The following is a 20,018-nucleotide window of genomic DNA, read 5'->3' as shown; positions in this document are numbered from 1 at the left end:
GTAGCTCTCCAAATATTATTGTTGCCGTACAGCATGAGCGACATGAGCATCATCACCACGCAGTCTGCTCAGACAACTCTGAATCAGACATGTTTCAGAAGAGCACACAGAGCATCACTTGATCAGAAATAGATACACTGATAAACGTTGGTCATGAATTTCAATCTCATCAAAACATCAAGCAGAATCATTTACATGATATCATTGGATTAGGTAATAACGTGTATGTCACTTTAATGTTGCAGCTGGAGGTGATTTGAGTGACTTCAGCACTGCTGGATCAGTACAAGGGCATTAAATCTGTAATTTAATAAAGTACAGCAGTGAATGTACAAAGTTGGGGGTAGGGAGGATGGGCTCCAGCAAAAAAGGATGAAAAACGTATCTAACAGAGATCGATTGATTTGGGAACAAGACCAAAACCCTCCTAGAATCAAGTGTTGCCACTGAGGAGGCCATCATGACAGTAACGACTCTAATATTATTGAATGGTCAACATTACAGAGTACCACACGTCTCCAGCTTCTACTAAAGAAAACGGGGAACAAGTGAAAACAGAAACTTGATTTTTGGGCAAACAGCGACACCTAGTGTCTAACGAAGAGTGAGCACAAACGCTCGGTCCTTGTGCTTTGGCGCCATCTGCTGGTACATGTCGTGATCTGTACATCTGTTTGGGGTGCAGGAATTTTTTGGCATTTGTTTTTGATTATTTGATGAGTTTAACATTCAGTTCAAATGCAGTTTTTTATTCACTGTGTGTAAAATCTTGCTTTATTTTAGTATTTAAAAAGAAGCTTCTTCAAACGTCACATATTGGAGATATGAGAAGAATAACGTTCATCCAAAATCATCACTAACGCGATTAGACGTTTCCCAGTGTTCGGGGTCAGTTCCAAGAAAACTCGGCGCCTTTCTTCGTCTTGCTCTTTTGTGCGGAGGATGAAGCAGGCCGGATTTGGAGAGGGGCGGGGTGGGGGGCTCCGGGCCCTGTGGGGGCCTGCCACTCACACACCTCCGAAATAACTCGCGTAGCGGACTCCCAGCTATGCGTAGTATAGATGTCCTGTCGCTGCCATACAGCACGCTGGGTTAATAATAGGAGCGCGGTTGTCAAGCTGTTTCAGAAGGGGGGAGTGTCGGCCCATTCTTATTGGACCCGTTTTATCCTCGAGTTTCTCATGAAGTGTGAGTGGGAGGAGAATTTCCAGCAACGGAGGATATCAAAAATAAGCCCCCTCGTGTCCAGAGAAGAAGGGAAAGTATAAATACCCCCGATATGTCCAGACTGCAGCGGTGCTGGTGAGCGGCAGAACAGGGAATGATAGCTGGTCGAAGCTGAGTGGGACTGGGAGCTCACTTTCATTTCAGTAGAGACGTTATTGCGACTGCAGAAGAGAAAGGACATCATCTTTGTTAGAGTCTTTATTTTTGATCCACTCTTCAGCGCGTTTCTGTCTGCAGACGATGTGTGCCACTGCGTGTTTGCTCTTTTCGCTCCTGTGCGTAGTCAACGCGACACTTGCCTCTTCGTTTGAATCAGAGGATGTTGTACCTGTTCGGATAAACGCAAGAACCAGCGGGCGCTTCTGGAAGAGAAGCGAGGAGCAGCCGAGGTTTGTCCTCAGTGCGTTTGGCAAAGACTTTACTCTAAACCTCGTCCCGGACACCAGCTTCATCGCGCCTTCCTTCACCATCCAGCGCGTCAAAGCCAGAGACGTTGAAACTTTACGCAGCGCTCCAGGTGCCCGAGCCGTCCCCCAGAAGCTTATGAACAGGTCAGAGGAGAGCGAGGGCCACCTGAGGAGCTGCTTTTACTCCGGGAACGTGGATCAAGATCAGAACTCACTCGTGGCTGTCAGTCTGTGCTCGGGCATCTTTGGCTCCTTTGTAACGGAGGGCAAAGAGTATTTGATTGAGCCCAAACTCCACGGCGGCCCGGGGCCAGCCTCTGCCGAGGAGCCGCACGTCATCAGGAGGAGAACATTCAACGACAGCAACGGTGTTTCCCTCCCGTCTGATCACGCGGCCGTGGAGCAGCACAATGGGGAAAGTTTTACGCACGGCGACGGTGACGCAAGGAGGGAACCACGCCGGAGACGCTTTGTCTCCGCGCCACGGTTCATAGAGACCCTGGTGGTAGCAGACTCAACCATGACCCACTTCTATGGAGATGAAATAAAGGTCAGACGCCATGAACTCATTCTTTCCTGCACGCACACACTTACTCGGCGCCCAAACAAAGCTTTCTTTAATTTCTTGGCTTAGACTCTTCCATAAACAGGCCGCTGTTGTAGACGTCATTCCATTACCCCCCCCCCCCCCCCCCCCTTTTTTTTATTTTCCCATCCTGTCTGCAAAGTCAGGATTCACACACTCGAAAATATAAAGGCAGGCATATGTTTTTCTCTCCGGCTGCATAAAACATGTTTTGTCAGTGAGGGACCTTGGGCGGAAATCGATGAGCTCCCTGTTTTTCACAGAAAGATGTCAGGCCAAAGAAATGCAAGAAATGCTAGAGCACATTCCTAGGGACTAGGTCACCATTTGGCAGCAAAGCCTCAGCATCACCAGGAAGACTCACAGCGCTTTTCCATTCTGTCTTTACTCCGTGATTCTTTAAATCAGCCCTTCTCTCCCGCATAAAACCTTCAGTGTTTAAAGTGCACTAAATGTTTATTACGTCCTCCTTCCAATCTAAAATCAGTCCTGGTTCCATTCAAAGCTGAACCAGTAATAAGTAGGACTGTGCCAAAGTCCGCACCAGCCAAATTCTAATCTGTTTGTGTTTAAGTCACTCCTCAGCTGCCAAAGTCTCCATAGTATTCCCCAGGCAACCAGACACAAGGTGAGGAGAAAGGTTGCACTGATAAACTTGGCTCACAGTGAATTTTCCATCCCAAATCACACATTCCTTTATTTCTATGCAGTTTTCTACAAATAGGGGCCGTTTCAGTGATTTGGTTTCCGCAGGCAAAAATCAACATGTGGTTCCGTGGGTGTGCTCACAGCACATGTGGAAAAACTTTCAATGTGGGACTATCAACCCACCCTAGAAAAAATGATTTCACTGAGAATACACATCACGGCAAAGCCGCTCACACTGTCTGTGATTTGGCAGCTCTGAAACACGGTGACACAGCAGCTCAGTGGAAATCCCTGACGCGTCTCCTTTAATGATAATAATAATTCCAGGCAAAGCACTTTACAATTCCACTATTCATTCACACACTGGTGGAGGCAGCTACAGTTGTAGCCATATTGCGCCATCGGCCCCTCTGGCCAACACCGGTAGGGTAAAGTGTCTTGCCCAAAGGGCACAACGACCAGGACAGAGAGAGCAGGGGGATCGAACCGGTTACAGATGAGCTTCCCGATCCCCTGAGCCACAGTCGCCCCATGATTGTGTCATGGGACAAGTAACTTTGGGGAAAATGATTTCAGGCCACAGGTGCAAATACATGTCGGTTTGTCTGCCTACAGCTCTGGCCATCTTGTATGATGTTGGCATCCGTTCCTTTTCTTTGTTTGCTGCAGCAGTAACATACAGTCCAGGACAGCTCCACATATCAGCCAGTTTAATTTCCATTGTAGAACACACATGTGCTCAGTGAGTAGTACTTCATAGTGTTTATGCTTTTATTTTTGTGCAATTACTGCATTTGGAAAAAGTCTCTTTTCCATTTGAAGGCATCAAACGAGGCTCGGCACGTTAGAGCCGAGCTAACCAACACACTGACCCCTCTACACGATTACACATGCACATCTAGTAAGTAAGAAAAGGCAAAAATGTGTTTGCAATCTGTTCAAAATTTTATAATGAAGCTTGTCCCGCAGACACAAAACATCATTAAAGTCTCCTGGAGTAATATACCGCACACACGCACACGCTTTCTTGTCAAGATTTCATAAAAAAATTCTCATTACCATCACGTGTATGTTTATTATAATCCCACACTTGTGAGGGACAGCCAGCCTGGCTCCAAACACATCTGTAGGCTGAATCATAAATATCCTCTCCTCCACAGCACTACATCCTCACCCTCATGTCCATGGCCGCCCAGCTTTATAAGCACCCCAGCATAAAGAACTCTGTGAACATGGTGGTGGTGGAGATGCTGATGGTGGAAGATGAGGAAATTGGACCGGAGGTCTCCAGCAATGGAGGTGTGGCTCTGAGGAACTTCTGCTCCTGGCAGCAGCGCTTCAATCCACCAAGCCAGAGGCATCCCGAGCACTACGACACTGCCATGCTGTTCACTAGAGAGGTGAGGAACCAGCAGACGAGCATACATCTGATTTTGTTATTTTTCTCATTTTTTGTTTTATTTGAAGCTGTTTAGGTCTTTGAAATAAAACACAGCATCATCTGCAAATAAGGCTTTAAACATTTATCTTTTAAACAAGATGAACATCTTAACAAGAAGTCATTAACTACACTATTTATAGCTTTTAACTGCACAAGTTCAGAGAAATGCCATCATTATCCCTGAATAAAGGCATTGTTTAATATCGTGCAATTGAAATTCTAAGATCGCGCGACGACATCTGGACTGTGCAAACGAGTACTCAGCCATTTAGTAACTGAGACACAATTAAAACCTACAGGCAAAATTAAGAGTTACTGTGAAGTGTTCATTAAGTCATAATTTGCAAACGGCAGTGGCCTGAGAACTGATCCTTGAGGAACACCGGAGTATTTCAGGTTTCATTGAAAGGTTTAACAATGGGAAGTGATTTAGTCATGAAGCAAAAATGTAAATGCCATCCATCCATTCGCTTCCGCTGATCCTTTTCAGGGTCGCGCTGGAGCCTATCCCAGCTGTCATAGGGCGAGAGGCGGGGTGCACCCTGGACAGGTCGCCAGTATGTCAGGGCCAACACACAGGGACAGACAACCATTCACACTCACATTCACTCGCACATTCACAGCTAGTGGCAATTTGTATTATCCAATTAACCTATCCCCACAAGCTGCATGTCTTTGGACGGTGGGAGGAAGCCGGAGTACCCGGAGGGAACCCACGCAAACACGGGGAGAACATGCACACTCGACACAGAAAGACCCCGGCCTGATGGTGGAATTGAACTCAGGACCTTCTTGCTGTGCGGCAACAGTGCTAACCACCGTGCTGCCCAAAATGTAAATGCTAACAAATAAATTCTATTTTTTTAATGTTTTATTGAACAAATCCCTGTGTGTCCTGTAAAAGGTACATGTATTTCTCTCACTGCTGAAGGTGGATTCTCATGTTCACATAAACTCAATGTGTGCCACCTGCTAGCAACCAAAGCAATAAAGGAAGTTAAAGAAGGAGAATTAATGTATGATTCTCTAAAACAGAGCTAAGGCTAATGCTTTTAAAGGGGATTTATTACAGCTACATTATATTATTAAAGCAGTTCTTTACGTCGTAATGGGACTGCGACGCTTTTTCACCGACTAAATGAACTACAAGTTTATGGCAGCCATCCCAGCGACCCTCTCCCTCCTTTTAAGCCAAGTTTCTTCTGATTGGCTGCTCTTCATAAATAAAACCCACCAAGTGGGTGGGGCTTGTACACTCACAGCAACAGATGGTAACAGAGATCAGTGTATTAGGGATCTCTGCTCACAGTGACATCATACAGATCCAAAAGTAGAAAAAAAATAGTTTGAAGTAAGAAAGTCAGATTTGACCTCACACGGATTATTTGTTACTATTTGAAACGTTCATCATGTTTAATGTTAGGATCCTCTGAAGTAACACGTGTGTGATACAAAGTAGGTTGTGTGCCCTCAGCTGGACGTGTTTAGCAGTTCATGCAGTGTGTGTGTGTGTGCGTGCTAGTAAAAAACACCTTGACACAGAGTCAGTCACCACGATAGGTTACAGCAGTCAAGCTTTTTCTTCAAAGTGCGGTTTTGCCGTGCTTCACGGAGGATGGACGGTCCTCTCACCATCACATTCTGGCAGATTTAGTTTCCCGTTCAGAAGACAACCAGCAAGAATGAGTCCGAAAATAATCTCTGGTGGAATTCAGTGCCCCGCCAGCTGTGGGAGCATAACGCGGTTTCACAGGCAGCAAAGCCAACCGCCCAGCAATTATCTAAGCCAAAGTGCCACACAGTGGCACAGGTGCACTTTAGAGCAGCTGTAGTGACACTTGGAGGTCTCCCAGCTGAAACAGCGCCTCGCTTTAAACCAACCGTTGTCATGCGTTATTTTTTTAACAACCCATAGAAAAGAAAAACTTTCGAGCTGTCAATTAAAGATGCTGAAACCAGACTGCAGAGATGGAATAATCTTTTCCAAGCTGGGGAAATGTCAAAGCAAAGCAAACAAACTGTTCTTTATGGATGCTTCGACAGGAAATAAGTTCACAAGTCCTCGGGGTTTGAGTTGCGATTGGCTTGTTCTGCTGCATTTGGCTGCCTTCTTCCATCTGGTATGTGCGTGTTGACAAGGTGTTAGCAGACAATACATTAGGCGAGGAACTTCTCTATTATTACATTTTTATAGCTAAGTGCCCTGGTTTGCGGCTCGATTTGATGACAGGCTTGGCATTTATCCGCCTACAGAATGACGTTAGCGTGTAAATCTGACCCCGGCTCTGAGAAATAATGGAGAGAACATATGGCTTTGTGCTGTCTTGTGCTGGATTGTTGAAGCGGCTTTTCTCTGGGGAAAACCATCATTCACGCCAACCCGGGTTTCTGTTTGTTTTTCCATTTCCGCAGAAATACGCTTTGAAATGCAGAGGACAGAAGGCGCCTCGTGGATGAGCTAACTTTAGTGCCCCTACAAACGGTCGAGCTTTAGTATGTGGCCTGCTCGGGGTTGCAAATGCGTGCTGTGCAAGCCGCAGTCAAAAGAGAAGACTGACGCTGCGTAAAACGCAAAGCTCGCGGCGGGTTGCATGCATTGGAAACATGTCACTCGTGCATCTTTGCGGTCTCACCGCGTGTGTGTTTGTACAACATTGCGGTTTGAGCTCTGACCCATACGTCGAGTCTTGCATCTGCATGAAAGGCATGGTTTGCTGTTGTGGAATAAGGTGAGCAAACACAGACTGAGCTGCACTCAGTCCCTGTTTCCAAGTCCAGATGTCTTTCCAATCACAGAAGGTCCTGCCTCGTGTTTTTTAGAGAAGGCGAGGCCGTGGATGCATCTGTCCATGCTACACAGAAATAAGGAAAGATGTCTGATATAACACACGGTCACTTCTCCCACAGCTGCGGATATTTATTTGCTTTTGCTTAATGATGGAAACACTGAGTAACATGCTTTTGCTTGTTTTAATAGATGGTGAAGGTTATATAACAGTCATCAAGGGTTGCTAATATATTTACTGTATTTGACAGAATAATGGCTTTAAGTCTTTAACAGTCCAGCCTGCAGTGCCATATATCCACAAGCTATCACGCAAATATTTGGGATGTATAAAATATTCGGACGTTGCCTGTTTCAGTTTGAATCTTTCAATTTCGTTTGAGTGAAACGCAGTTTTAGCAGCAGTGCAGCTGTCCCATTACCTTTGCTGGCCACTGCCACTTCCCTCCAGTGTATACTGGTTCTTGTCACATACTGTACATAGCGCTCCAACTTTATGCAAAGCTGCACTCGCTGAGTTAATATGCAGCTAGCCACCAAACTATATCCACACAGGAGGTGGTTGTAACACCTCAGGCTGCTACTGAGTGTGCATGAAAACTAGTCAGAGTCCAAGCAGGTCAACACAATCAGGCTTTTTACTGCACAGAGGACGAAACTCGGTTCCCAGCTCCACGTCACACTCACGCTTTGTAACAATCTTAAAATTGCTGCTTCGTTTACTTTGGCATAATGCACATTATATAGAGATCTCTGTACATACCTTTACTGTAAGAGGACTGATTGTGCTAGCTTCACTCTCCAGAGGCTCATTCTAAAAACCGAATATTGTAACAAGCAGCCACTGATGAAAAGTTGAACCAGTGATTAATTATAAACAGACTAGAATAAATAAGCAATTTAGCAAAAATGAAAAAGTTGGTTCAAAGTAGAACGGAAAGTTTAAAGTGACCAAACAGCTGACCTAGAAACGAAAGGCAACTGTGCTCACGGGACACTTTGTTTGAATTTGGACCCTTTTTGTCTGTTTTAATTCTTCGTGGCACAAACACAAAACGTTCCTGGAAACATTCCTCAGCGATTTTGTTGTTACTGACACAATAACATCACACAAGTGCTGCAGGTTTGTCTGCTACACTTCCGTGATGTGAGTCTGCGATTCGAGAACATGCCAAACGTACAGTGAACTCATTGTTGTGTTCAACAAAGCAGTTTGATATAACTGAAGCTTTGTGGTGTGCCGTCATCAGAAGACGTGCACATAAAGGGCTGCACGTGGTCAGAAAAATACCCAGGTCATTAATGCTCACCGGTCCGGTGATGTAATAGGACAAACTGCTAACACAAGGCAGGACTGATCCATTCTTCCATGTTGTTTACATCAAATTCTGAACGTTGCAGCAGAAACCGGAGTGGCACCGAGCGTCCTTTTTATTCTTTCTTCCTGCTGGAGTTTGAAGTTTATGGAGCTTCACTGAATTCCAGCTTTATCTGGAGAACCCGTTCCCCTCCTGTATTTGAAAAGCCCAGAAGGAGAAGCCACCAAAGTGAAACTACGAACATGTAATCGTGGAGAAACAAAGTAGCTCTTTTTTTCAGTTTATTCAAATCTGACATTTTTGTTCTGTGTTTGTGTTCCAGAACATCTGCGGTCAGAAGAGCTGCGACACGCTGGGCGTGGCCGATGTCGGGACGATGTGCGATCCCAAGAGAAGCTGCTCGGTTATCGAGGACAACGGCCTGCAAGCTGCCTTCACAGCTGCACACGAGCTCGGTGAGGTCGCATTGGGGGGGCTGACGCGATCCTCGGCTTTATGGAAAAGCTTCTTAGATCGAGTTTTCAGTCATTCCTAAACACTCAAGCACCTTCAAAAACTGTCACCTCCTGCAGGTCATGTGTTGAGCATGCCTCATGATGACTCCAAGACGTGTGAGAGACTCTTTGGCGATTTGGGAGGTCATCACCTGATGGCGCCTGTGTTCGTCAGCCTCAACAAAACCATGCCTTGGTCGCCCTGCAGCGCGCTCTACGTTACCGAATTCTTTGACAACGGGCACGGTGAGGCACACTGCAGCTTGTTGCTCTACAGCAGACATTAATGTCTTGTGCCAGTGTGGCTGCCTGCCACGCTGTGACTCTGTTATTAGGGCTGACTCAGAGATGTATAAAACATACGCTTCCTCTCATCCTCTCGTGAACCGAGGCTTTCCTGCTTAAACATGCCGCTCCCCTTAAATTACGGGTTGGACGCTCAATTTATTTCGCCCGAGGTTTCCACATCCTGCTCTCTTTCTTTTGCCTTACCTCTGTTGCTCCCTCTCCCCCTGCCTTGTTGTGCATCTTGTATTGTTTGTATCCTTGCTAGATCTGTCAGTGAACCTTCTTTTCCACTGAGTCATAATATGGACTTCTTCCTGTTCCCCACCTCCTCGGCCAAAAGCAACAGCTGGTGTCAGCAAAATATGTTCTTTATCAGTTGGAAAATGTTTCCAACAAAAACTCATGTGGCTGAGAATGTTCATTCCGAACCGCAGATGTCATTGACAGCTCCAGACAAAAGCTTATTGAATGCAATAAAGATCATTAGAGGAATAATGGAAAACAATCAGATTTGGATTACCTGTCAGACGTCCAGATTCAGAGCATTAGGCTGCCTATAAACATGCACTACATCAGTTAAAGTGAAATTATTCCGTTTTATAGTCAGGACACAGCTTGCACTGAATACTTTCCCACTGTTGTCATGCCACACGCAGCATATTTACGATTGTCACTGTGCCGCGAGAACCACAGTCTCCACAAACCCCGATATAATCGGCCTCATACGGACTTGTTTTGTGCTGTAACCACAGGGGACTGCCTGCTCGATGTCCCAGAGAGCGCCATGCCTCTACCAAAGGAGCTGCCAGGCTCCAAGTACAGCGTGGACCAGCAGTGCCAGCAGATTTTTGGAGAGGAGTTCGTCCACTGCCCCAACACCTCCGACAGCGATATCTGCATTCAGCTGTGGTGTCAGGAGGAGGGGACGCTGGAATGCTCTACCAAGAAGAGCCTGCCCTGGGCTGATGGCACCCCCTGCAGTGCCAATGGAAGCTGCCTTCATGGCGTCTGCGTGCCAGTCTATGAGGCGATGAAGCCACTGGTAGGCCCGAGTCTTTTTCCCTGTTTTTTAAAAGACACCTTACTAAGTTACATTTGATGGCAGTAAAATCCTTTGCTTTCATGAACAGGGACCGGAAGTATCTCAGCTACCAGCTATGAACACCAGCATTAGCTCGCGGTATCAGCTGTGTAATTCTCACTACTGAGTCAGTGCCCCTCCCACACGACCTCTTTTATTTTAAAGTTTGACCTTTTTATTGTATTATTGGTCAAATATTTTAAGTATTGCTAGCAGGAATTTTATCTCACAACACAAATACTGCATCCAAACTTGCCGACTTAGCAGCTCTTATTGAGTGCTCACACATGATCAGTGTGTACATTGAAAGATATGCTTGCAGAGTACTGTGGAGAAGCCTTAGAAATAAGTTCACCGTGACACACAACTAAGAAAGGGACACAGTTTGTAGGTAGATGTGCAGAAATGCACCTCCTGCATGCCTGTTTCACATCAGTGCACCTGCTGCCTTTGTGCCGCCGTGCTAGTGAGCCTGATTTTTGTTTTTTCCTCGTCAGTCGGTAAAAAACAAAAAGTGAGGCTGACGTTTGTTCATTCAGCTGTTTCCCAACACATGAGCCACACCATCCTTGTAAGGCCATGAGGTGATTAGGCTTGTAGTGGCCATGGCGACAACATAAGGTCACGATTGCTTTTGGAAGAAAAGAAATATCAGTGCAGCTTTGAGACCAAAGATTTTCACACGAGGGTCAGAATTAGGGCTGGGTATCGCCACTGATTTCTAGAATCGATTCGATTCGATTTGAATCTGGGAAATTTTGCCTCAGACAGTCAGAAATATTATAATTCAGATCTGTACATTTACATATTTTTGTATCTATAAGAAGGAAGCTGACACTTTCCAGACTTTATCAAAGGTGTGAGCATCACAGCAGAGGCCTTTGTGTCAACGTAGCTGAAGATAAAACAGAAAAACATGAAGGTGATTTTCCTGTTCTGGGATTTTATAAAAATATTCTGCAGTAGATCAAAAACAAATGAAAATCATTAACCAGCATATGAACATCACCTCTGATGTTACAGCAGTTTTATTAGAGACACGGCGTTTTGCATTTTGCATAATTTTAAAAAGTTTACATGTGTTTAGAAGCCTGTTGAACAGCAGAAATTAGGTTTTCTTTTCAGAAGTAAGTAAAAGAAAAAGAGAGAGAGAGAGAGAGAGAGCTGTGCATGAAGTGAGATTTTATCCTGGTGGAAGCAAAACAGTAAAAGTCAGAGTGAATCCATGACGATGTTTATGTGAAGCGTAGTTTGGATCTTCTTTGGCTGCTGGTTCGGTCAATATTGTTTGGAGAGACATCAAACTAACAGCTTTAGAATCAGTGAAAAAAGGGCGTGAACACAAAGCTCGACCCGCCGACACATCAGAGTCAGCGAGCTGTCGGCTTTCAGCCCCGACCGTGTCCGTGCCGTCGGTGAGAAAGTCACATCTCACTGATTCTGATGCGTCGGCGGGTCCGAGCTTTGTGTTTACGTCTCTGTGCAGAGTCTGTGCTCCTGCTCTCATTTACTGTTTTAGCTGTTTGGTGGTTGTTGAAATTTTGTGAGGTTTAACCTGAGATTCTGGCGTTTTGGGCAAAATACATTTATATAAAAAAATCGATTCAGGAATTTAATGAATCGATATCACGTTATCCAAGCCGGAATCCATTTTAATCGATGAATCGATTATTAAAACCCAGCCTAGTCAAAATCCTTGGTTTTCCAAGCTTTTTTCTGAAGCACGTGTTTTTTCAGTAACCCTTACAGTCTTTGGACCCTGTTCCCATCTTCTTGCATGTTGCATGCTGACGTTGTTTATTTCACTGGCTCACCACCAAAGAATGTTCACAGTGTCTGATGAGTCACTTCCTTTCAACAGAGTAATCAGGTTTGTAGTCATAAAGCTCTAATGAGGCCGGCATCCTCAGCACATTTTGGAGGTTTTGCTCATGCTGCGTTAGATAAGCTGTGGATAATGCACGAGTTGTCTCACAGTTTATTCTTAATCTGATGTTCCAATGAACATAAATGCACTAACTGCATGTCTTTGGCGTGTGGGCGGAAGCTGGAATACCCACAGAGAGCCCACGCAAATATGGTAAGAACCATCAAGCTCCGCCCCAAACTGTGGATTCAAACCCACAATGATAGCAGAGAGATGACAGCAGATAGCAAAGCTAATACGCTAACAACAGACAAGTGATGAGAGTCAGCAAGGCCAAAATATTCCCTGTGGTGGAGAATCTCACTGCTTCCATAATACAAAACTCTGCATGTTTGTACAAAGTGTTGCATTAGCTGAGACCTGACTCGTTTTCATAAATGCTGCCATTTCAAGTTGAAGTACAGACATTAAAGGGCTCAGAGAACGCATTATAAACTGAGCTGTGTCTGACTTTGGCGAGTTGAAATGCAGATCCTTCACGATACCTTTTTAGATTTCCTCAAAGAACATCTCAGCATCTTATTTAAGGTCGGTCGCCTTGATACCTTCTCCTTGTGTTCTGAATACACATCTGTTTATGAATCCAGACATGCTGGCCGTTGGGATGTGGTTCAAGCTTATAAAACTTCTGGAAAGAACAACCTTGCTAGCAAACACACATGCACACGCGCACATACTCACTCAACGTACAAACTTGGAGCATGGCAGGTTCTACTAGCAGTGAGTGACACATGTGGCAGGAATGTGGGTAAAGTCAGACAGCAGGCGCGTGCCGAACTTCAACACAGATTTAGCCTCGAGTCGCGGCATGCCAACACGCTGTGCGGCCTCAAACCCAGAAGCCCAGACTGTGGTTTAGGCTGCACAGCTGACATTGCCTTTGGCTCAGAGCACTAACCAACTACTCTGCTCTTTTTTTCCTGTGTGTTTTACCGCAGATGGTTGTGGACGGCGGCTGGAGCTCGTGGGGACCGTGGCAGCAGTGCTCTAGGACGTGTGGAGGTGGGGTGGAGTTCTCCTACAGGGAGTGCACTAACCCAGTGCCTCAGAATGGAGGGAAGTACTGTGAAGGGCAGAGGGTCCAGTACCAGTCCTGCAACATACAGCCATGTGACAACAATGAAGGTAAGGGTCAACGTAATACAGCTCTCAGCTTTCAAATGAACAAAGAAACAGCTTCTTATATCGCTTGTTCCCAACAAATGTTTGTCCCACATCTGCACTTTCCATTGTCCTACATTTGGCCTTGACTGGCAGCATTGACCCGGGGTGAGTCTGGCTGCCACAGACCTACTGTAGATCCGCTTTATGCAGGCCAGATGTTAGGTGTGTTGGCATATTTGGGCGAGGGTTGGCCCCACCGCACGTTGACCCCACCTTATGATGTTTTGGCCACAGTTTCCAAACCCAACCCTCACCATAAGCCACAGGAACATTAGGCCACAGGATGTGATCCCCGAGTGCCTCTGCCAAAGCCCAAGATCTACATCGCAACCTTAAGAAAAACTCTCTAAACCTGCTCTGAAATGTGCTGTGTTCTTCCCCAGGCTCCACCGTGTCTTTAGAAATGAAAATTAAGCTTTGCAACAGATGGACATTTTTATGAAGAAAAAAACAAAACAAAAAACTATGTACCAGCTCGTGTTCAAACCACTCCACAAACTCTGGAAGAAACTGTGTAATTTAAACACATTAAGCTTGGTTCTATCTAGAACCTCTTTTCTGCCAAAGTGCTGCCAGTGTTGTTGACCACACTGCAAATCATGAGCAGGAGAACAAAACAGGTGCTTATAGACATCTACCGACCACTGATGTCAGCAGATCCAACTTTGTAGTTTTGCAGTGTTGACTTGTTCCAGCTTTTTGCGACATTCAACTGTCTTTTCTCTACAGAGTTGTAGATAAAAGACAATTCATTGTAGATAATGAGCGGGGACAGCAGAGCAGGCTTGGATTAAAACTTGTGATATTCCGACTTGAGCAGCAGAGCTCGGTTGGGGCAGGGGTAACACAGGGATGGAAACAAGTGACGAGCTGGAAGCTAAAAGTCTGACGCTGCAGACATTACAGATGGAGCTGCAGGCGAGAGGAGACGAGGGTCGGGATTCTGTAACGAGTAACAACAAAATAAGAAGTTGCATAAGCACGCAGCAGGCTGGTGGTGGCAGAGTTGGATATTTGTAGAGAGCTTGATTGTTGTGATGAGGCACAGCTGGCACAGATCTGCTCGGACTCTAGAACAGCTGTTTGCACTCAGATGATCACAGGCCGACAGGGAGACGGCACTGGAGGCAACAGGGGGACGCTCAATCGAAAAACAGCATTTTCTAGACTGACCCACAGCCTGCATATAAAAGACAGATGTAGGTGCTGTGATTTGAGCCATCTTGTAAGCAGGGATGGGGGGATGGGAGTGCGGAAATGACCACCCATGCAGCAGGGACATGTCAGCGACACTAGTGTGGACACTAATTTACAAATTAAGACTCATGTTGTAGACATGAAACTAAAGACTCCAATGAAACATCTTCACTGAGGGCAGACCAGAGGAGTCACTAATGTATCACTGTAACCAATAAAAGAACTGCAAAAACACACCATATGGCCACGCCTCCTAATCTTTGAGTCAGAGTGTTTTACAGTCACGCACTGAACTGTGTGGCCTGCCTTTAGAAACATTAGCAGAAGAATGGGTCGTTGTAAAGAGCTTGCTGAATTCCAGTGTGGTGCTGTAACAGGATGGCACCACTGCAACAAGTCAGTTCATGAAATGTCCTCCCTTCTAGATATCATGAGATTCACTGTGAGCGTGAATATTGCAAAGGGGAAGCTTGTAGAAATCTCCCCAACTCGGCCGTGAAGCATCCTCCATCGCCACAAAAACTGCACGCTTCAAGCATGGCTGAGCTCCTGTAGGTGCGATGTGCAGCTGGCCCAGTACGTTTGTCCATATAGTGTTTTCTAATCAGGTTTTATGTTTTGATGCTACATAATTAATTGTTGTCCACCAGCCTGATCCAGACTCTGCTGGTGTTCATCTATTTTTCTGCGTTGCTCTAATGAATATAAACATACAATTGATCAGGTGTTCGGATTATACAAATAATATTGTTTTGGTAGAGTATCTTAATTTATTGTTTCTTCATGTTAGGTAAAAGTTTCAGGGAGGAGCAGTGTGAGAAGTACAGCAGCCCCAACTACCTGGACCACAACGGGAACGTGAAACAGTGGATACCAAAGTACGCTGGTGTTTCTCCCAGAGACAGGTGCAAGCTGTTCTGCAGGGCCCGGGGCAGCAGTGAATTCAAGGTGTTTGAATCCAAGGTACAATAACGTCACTTGACAGCAAATCTCAATGAAAGGAAAGCCAGTAGTCTGAAGCACTGGTTCAGTTTTTTAAATCAGAATAGTGGTTTTAGAAAAGCGTCACTCATTCCTGAAGTCCCAGCTCTGCTTCATAGCCAGTGTCATAACCAGCTCCAACATCATGACCGTGACCTCCATCCACTGATGAACACCCTGACATGATGTTGAACTGTATTCAAAATATAGTTGAATGGGACATGTGTAGTGACCCACCGATGCTTGCTCCATCCCTGCAGGTGATTGACGGGACCCCCTGTGGCCCTGACACCACATCTGTGTGTGTCCAAGGACAGTGTGTGAAGGCAGGCTGCGACCAGGTGATAGGATCCAACAAGAGAGTGGACAAGTGTGGAGTGTGTGGAGGAAGTGGGCTGACCTGTAGAAAGATCACAGGCTCGAGCAACAAAGCAACGTAAGCCGATCAGATCAACGATAATGCAACCGTTCTCCGACTTGTATCCCCATGTGATGTCTGTGTTGTATGTGTAAGGTCGGGGGGCGGGTTCATTCCACTGCAGGGCGACCTGCCACTACATGTGGCGAATAAACTTTGAACTTGAACGTGATAATAAAAATGATAAAGCACTAAAAGGCTTAGACAAATATATTGATGTCTTTCCTTCTACTGTAGTTAATTAGTAGATTAATTGATTGTGTTGTTAGATCATATTTCGCCCACTATAATACAAATCTTTTTTTAAATTCTACTTGCTTATGTTGTACTTGAGGCCCATTCACAAGAATTTATTCACCCCAAATATCAATTTAGGTCCTTCATAACGTTTGGCCCAGCCATTTGTGGTATTCTGATTATCTGTCTCATTTTATTTATGCTTTTTCTGATCTACTCAACATAGTTTAGATAAGATTAGTAGTTTCATACATGTTGGTAGGTTGATTATAGTTTCACGCTTCTTCTGTTTCAAACCAAGTTCATCTCCTTTCACCTGGAAGTTCTAATTAATGCACAGATAAGATATTCTATAGTAAACTGTTATCTGTTCTTTTTCTTCTCCATCAGCTATGGATACAGTGACATTGTCACAGTTCCCACTGGCGCTACTAACATTGACATCAAGCAGCGGAGCCACCGAGGAATCAAGCACGATGGCTACTACCTGGCTGTAAAGAGAGAGAGTGGCGGTTACATCCTTAATGGTAACTTCTCCGTGTCCACGGTTGAGCAGGACATTCCGGTGCTGGGCGCAGTACTGAAGTACAGCGGCTCTTCCACGACGCTAGAGAGGATCCAGAGCTTCAGGCAGCTCAAGGAGGCCATCACCATCCAGCTCCTCGCCACTGCAGGAGATGGTAGCCCTCCCAAGGTCAAATATACTTTTTTCATCCCTAAAGATGTGACTTTGAACAAACCCAAGGAGAAGAAGGGCTCGTCCCTGTCTTTGCATATGATTCGTCCGTTTGGCGTGCCTGAATGGGTGCTGGGCGAGTGGTCTCTGTGCTCCAAGACCTGTGGATCCGGGTGGTCCAGGAGAAACGTTGAATGCATGGACGACGAAGGCTTCCTCTCCAGTCAGTGTGACAAAGACCTAAAGCCCATAGACATCAGGCCCTGTGCAGATCTGCCCTGTCCCATATGGCAGATGGGACCTTGGTCTGCCTGCTCACGAACTTGTGGTCAGGGGGAGCGCCACCGCAGCATTTTCTGCATAGACTACACTGGCAAGACTGTTGAAGCAGAACAGTGCGATCCAAGAAAGATCCCAGAGCCGGTGTCTGGGGAATGTTTCAACCAGGACTGCTTGTGAAGAACACGAGTACAGCGGACTCATGGTCATAGTGCACTTATGAACAATGGATGGATTACTGAACAGGTGGACGCACCAAGAATAATGCTGGGGTCCATTAGATCAGGGACAGTATGACTACAAACACACACAGAGCGATCCACAAAACCAAAGAAATGATAATTATGACCATTCTTTTTCACCTGCAAGATGTTTTATGCCTTTCAATCTGGAGGGTCCTGTTGTTACGCAGGAGTGGCAGTAGTGGCAGTGGTGGTGGGTGGGGGTTAAACGTCTACATCCCAGGGCCCATTGCCTCATAATCCATCCATCTTATCGACTGGTTGCATCAAATCACATCAAAGGCTTTTAGCTGAATATTGCTATGTCATTCTGTTGACATCATTTGACAACCACTATTGAAACAATGGAAATCTACCTCAGGATGTACATGTGATGCTATGCATAGTTGCTAAGAGAAGGTGCAGTGTGTGTGTTTCCTCCAGAATGAGAGATTTAGTCCAGCTTAAAAGATTGTTTTTGGAGGCCGTCTGCTATTAACAGCAGTTCGGTGGGGCTAGAACAATGAAACCTGCTGTCAGACACCAGCACAGTGTAAATATACCTCGTCCAGCTGTAATCCACAGAATCAAGCCCCTATAGAGCTTTGATCGAGCCACTTGCCCTTAAATAAGGTACGGACGTACGATCGAGGCACTTGTGTGTGATTGCTTCGTCTTTTCAAACACACATTAATGTAATTTGTGTTAAATTCGTGTGACGAGGACGTCATGGTTTTATCTGGAGAGTTAGTATTGTTGAGCCAAACCCATAGCTCTCACTATATTTACTGGCTGCTGGAGCCAACATCAAAAGCTAGGCATTTCCCACACTTTGTACATGTATTAGCCTCGATCATGTCTGGTCTTTCTGATCGGACAACCCAACGACAGACCACTCGACCCCGTAACGTAACTGTAGCCTTGTTCCATGTCCACGTGCATCACAGTGTAGTTGAGCAACAGCAGTACAACCAGTCTGCAATATTTTATTTTGGAGGTGTTATTACTAAGTTAAGTGATAAGCATATTATCTATCATGTATATGAAAAAATAACAGTAATTTTATTCATTTTCCCTTTAGTTCATGCATCATATGCAAATGTTTGCAGATGTTTCAGACTCATGTGTGTATATTTGATTTCTTCATTCCTGTTGTTAATTTACAGTATGTTATAAAAGAGATGGAGGATTAGGCCTGTATCCCTTCAGTGAAGGAATATGCTATTATTACAGCTTCCTTTTTAAGCTATTTATTTTTGTAAAGTTTTTACCTTGGACATGTAAGTAACATGGCAGACGCTGCTGTCTTTGAGATAATTGTCTATAAAATGGTCAAATAAACACATTTATGTCGATGTGTTGTTCTCTTGTACTGTGAGTGACCCTCCACAAAACATCACTAAAAACATATTAACATATTGGCATTATTAACTACGCATAGAAATTTCGAGTGAACATTAGCGATAAGGACTCATAAATTTCACAAAATATTTCACGTAAGATCTCCAGTATGGAAGCCCGTTTCCGCCACTAAAAGAACAAACAAAAAAACAAGTATCCATAACTCGAAATTTCAAGTTATTAACTCAAAATTTTGAGAAAAGTATTTGAGTTATTTTCTCAAAATGTCGAGTTAATAGGTCTAAATTTCGAGAAAATAACTTGAAATTTCGAGTTATGGATCCTTTTTTTTTTTGTGGGCTTCCATACTCCAGGGTTCATTTTTAGGCTGAACGACACTAAAACTCGCCACAGATGTGTGGAATTCTTTTAGGTGCCTGGTAGCTTTTAAAAGTTGGGTGAGGCAAGTTTTACAAACCGAAACCTTTTCCAAAGTTCTGTAAAAATCCTCCCACGCTGGAATAACTTCTCCGCTCAAATATTTCAAAGACAGCCATATAAGAATATATTCAGTAGCTGTGGTTAGGGAGGAACCCAGCCACTTAACAACATCCTGTTTTAACGCCTGTTATTCTATATTCTGAGCTTGGTTGATGTTAAAATCATAATAGTTCAAAAATACCAGCATGACCATAATCACGTTATCCACAGTTCAGTTTGACTTTCAGTTGGTATGCAATGTTTCAGCAGACCGTAGAGCTTTATCACGCTGAAGAAATTCAAAGTCTGAAATGAAAGCTATTTAAAAGAAATAACGAGAAACTCTTTTGAATGTCAGTCAAATGATGACCAAAAAATAACTGTTCAATCTTTCTCCTGTGTAGGAGTGTTGGGGGCTGTTCATATGTTACAGTCCATCCATAATGATGGTTGTCGTCATCTTGTTTAGTTAATCATTTAATTATCTTCTTACACCAGTTCAAATGATTTATTATTATTATTATTTCTGCTTTTTTTCTGGCATTACTGGGAAAATGGACCTCAGCCAAAATGCTATATTGCATTGCAGAAGGTGGTCAGGATTATCCTCTTCACCAGAGCTCAGATGATCCAGTGCTCTTCACCAGCTTCCCCCCAGCAAAGTATACTGAACTAGCCACAAGTGACTGATAGAAAATCTCCTGTACTGTGCTGCACAGACCGAAGCACCTCAGCTTCCTCGGAGTTTAGCCTGTTGTCGGTCTATGTACTCTTCCACCACATCAACATCCTGTCCCAAGATATTCACCAGTTGTGCAGCT

The 20,018-nt window shown here is 44.7% G+C and overlaps 1 protein-coding gene across 1 annotated transcript; it reads left to right on the top strand.

Moving 5' to 3' along the window:
* Positions 1-1,050: 1,050 nt before the first annotated feature.
* Positions 1,051-18,731, top strand: LOC101469870 (A disintegrin and metalloproteinase with thrombospondin motifs 8). Its single transcript, XM_004537942.5, has 9 exons — positions 1,051-2,184; positions 4,029-4,268; positions 8,736-8,868; positions 8,986-9,153; positions 9,948-10,237; positions 13,142-13,328; positions 15,355-15,527; positions 15,806-15,981; positions 16,591-18,731. The coding sequence occupies exons 1-9, from the start codon at positions 1,468-1,470 to the stop codon at positions 17,333-17,335; spliced, it is 2,829 nt and encodes a 942-aa protein (XP_004537999.3). The 5' UTR covers positions 1,051-1,467; the 3' UTR covers positions 17,336-18,731.
* The last annotated feature ends 1,287 nt before the right edge of the window (positions 18,732-20,018 follow it).

Source organism: Maylandia zebra, linkage group LG14 (genome assembly GCF_041146795.1).
Source record: "Maylandia zebra isolate NMK-2024a linkage group LG14, Mzebra_GT3a, whole genome shotgun sequence".
NCBI classification, from domain to species: domain Eukaryota; kingdom Metazoa; phylum Chordata; class Actinopteri; order Cichliformes; family Cichlidae; genus Maylandia; species Maylandia zebra.
This window is presented reverse-complemented; position numbering and strand designations above follow the sequence as displayed.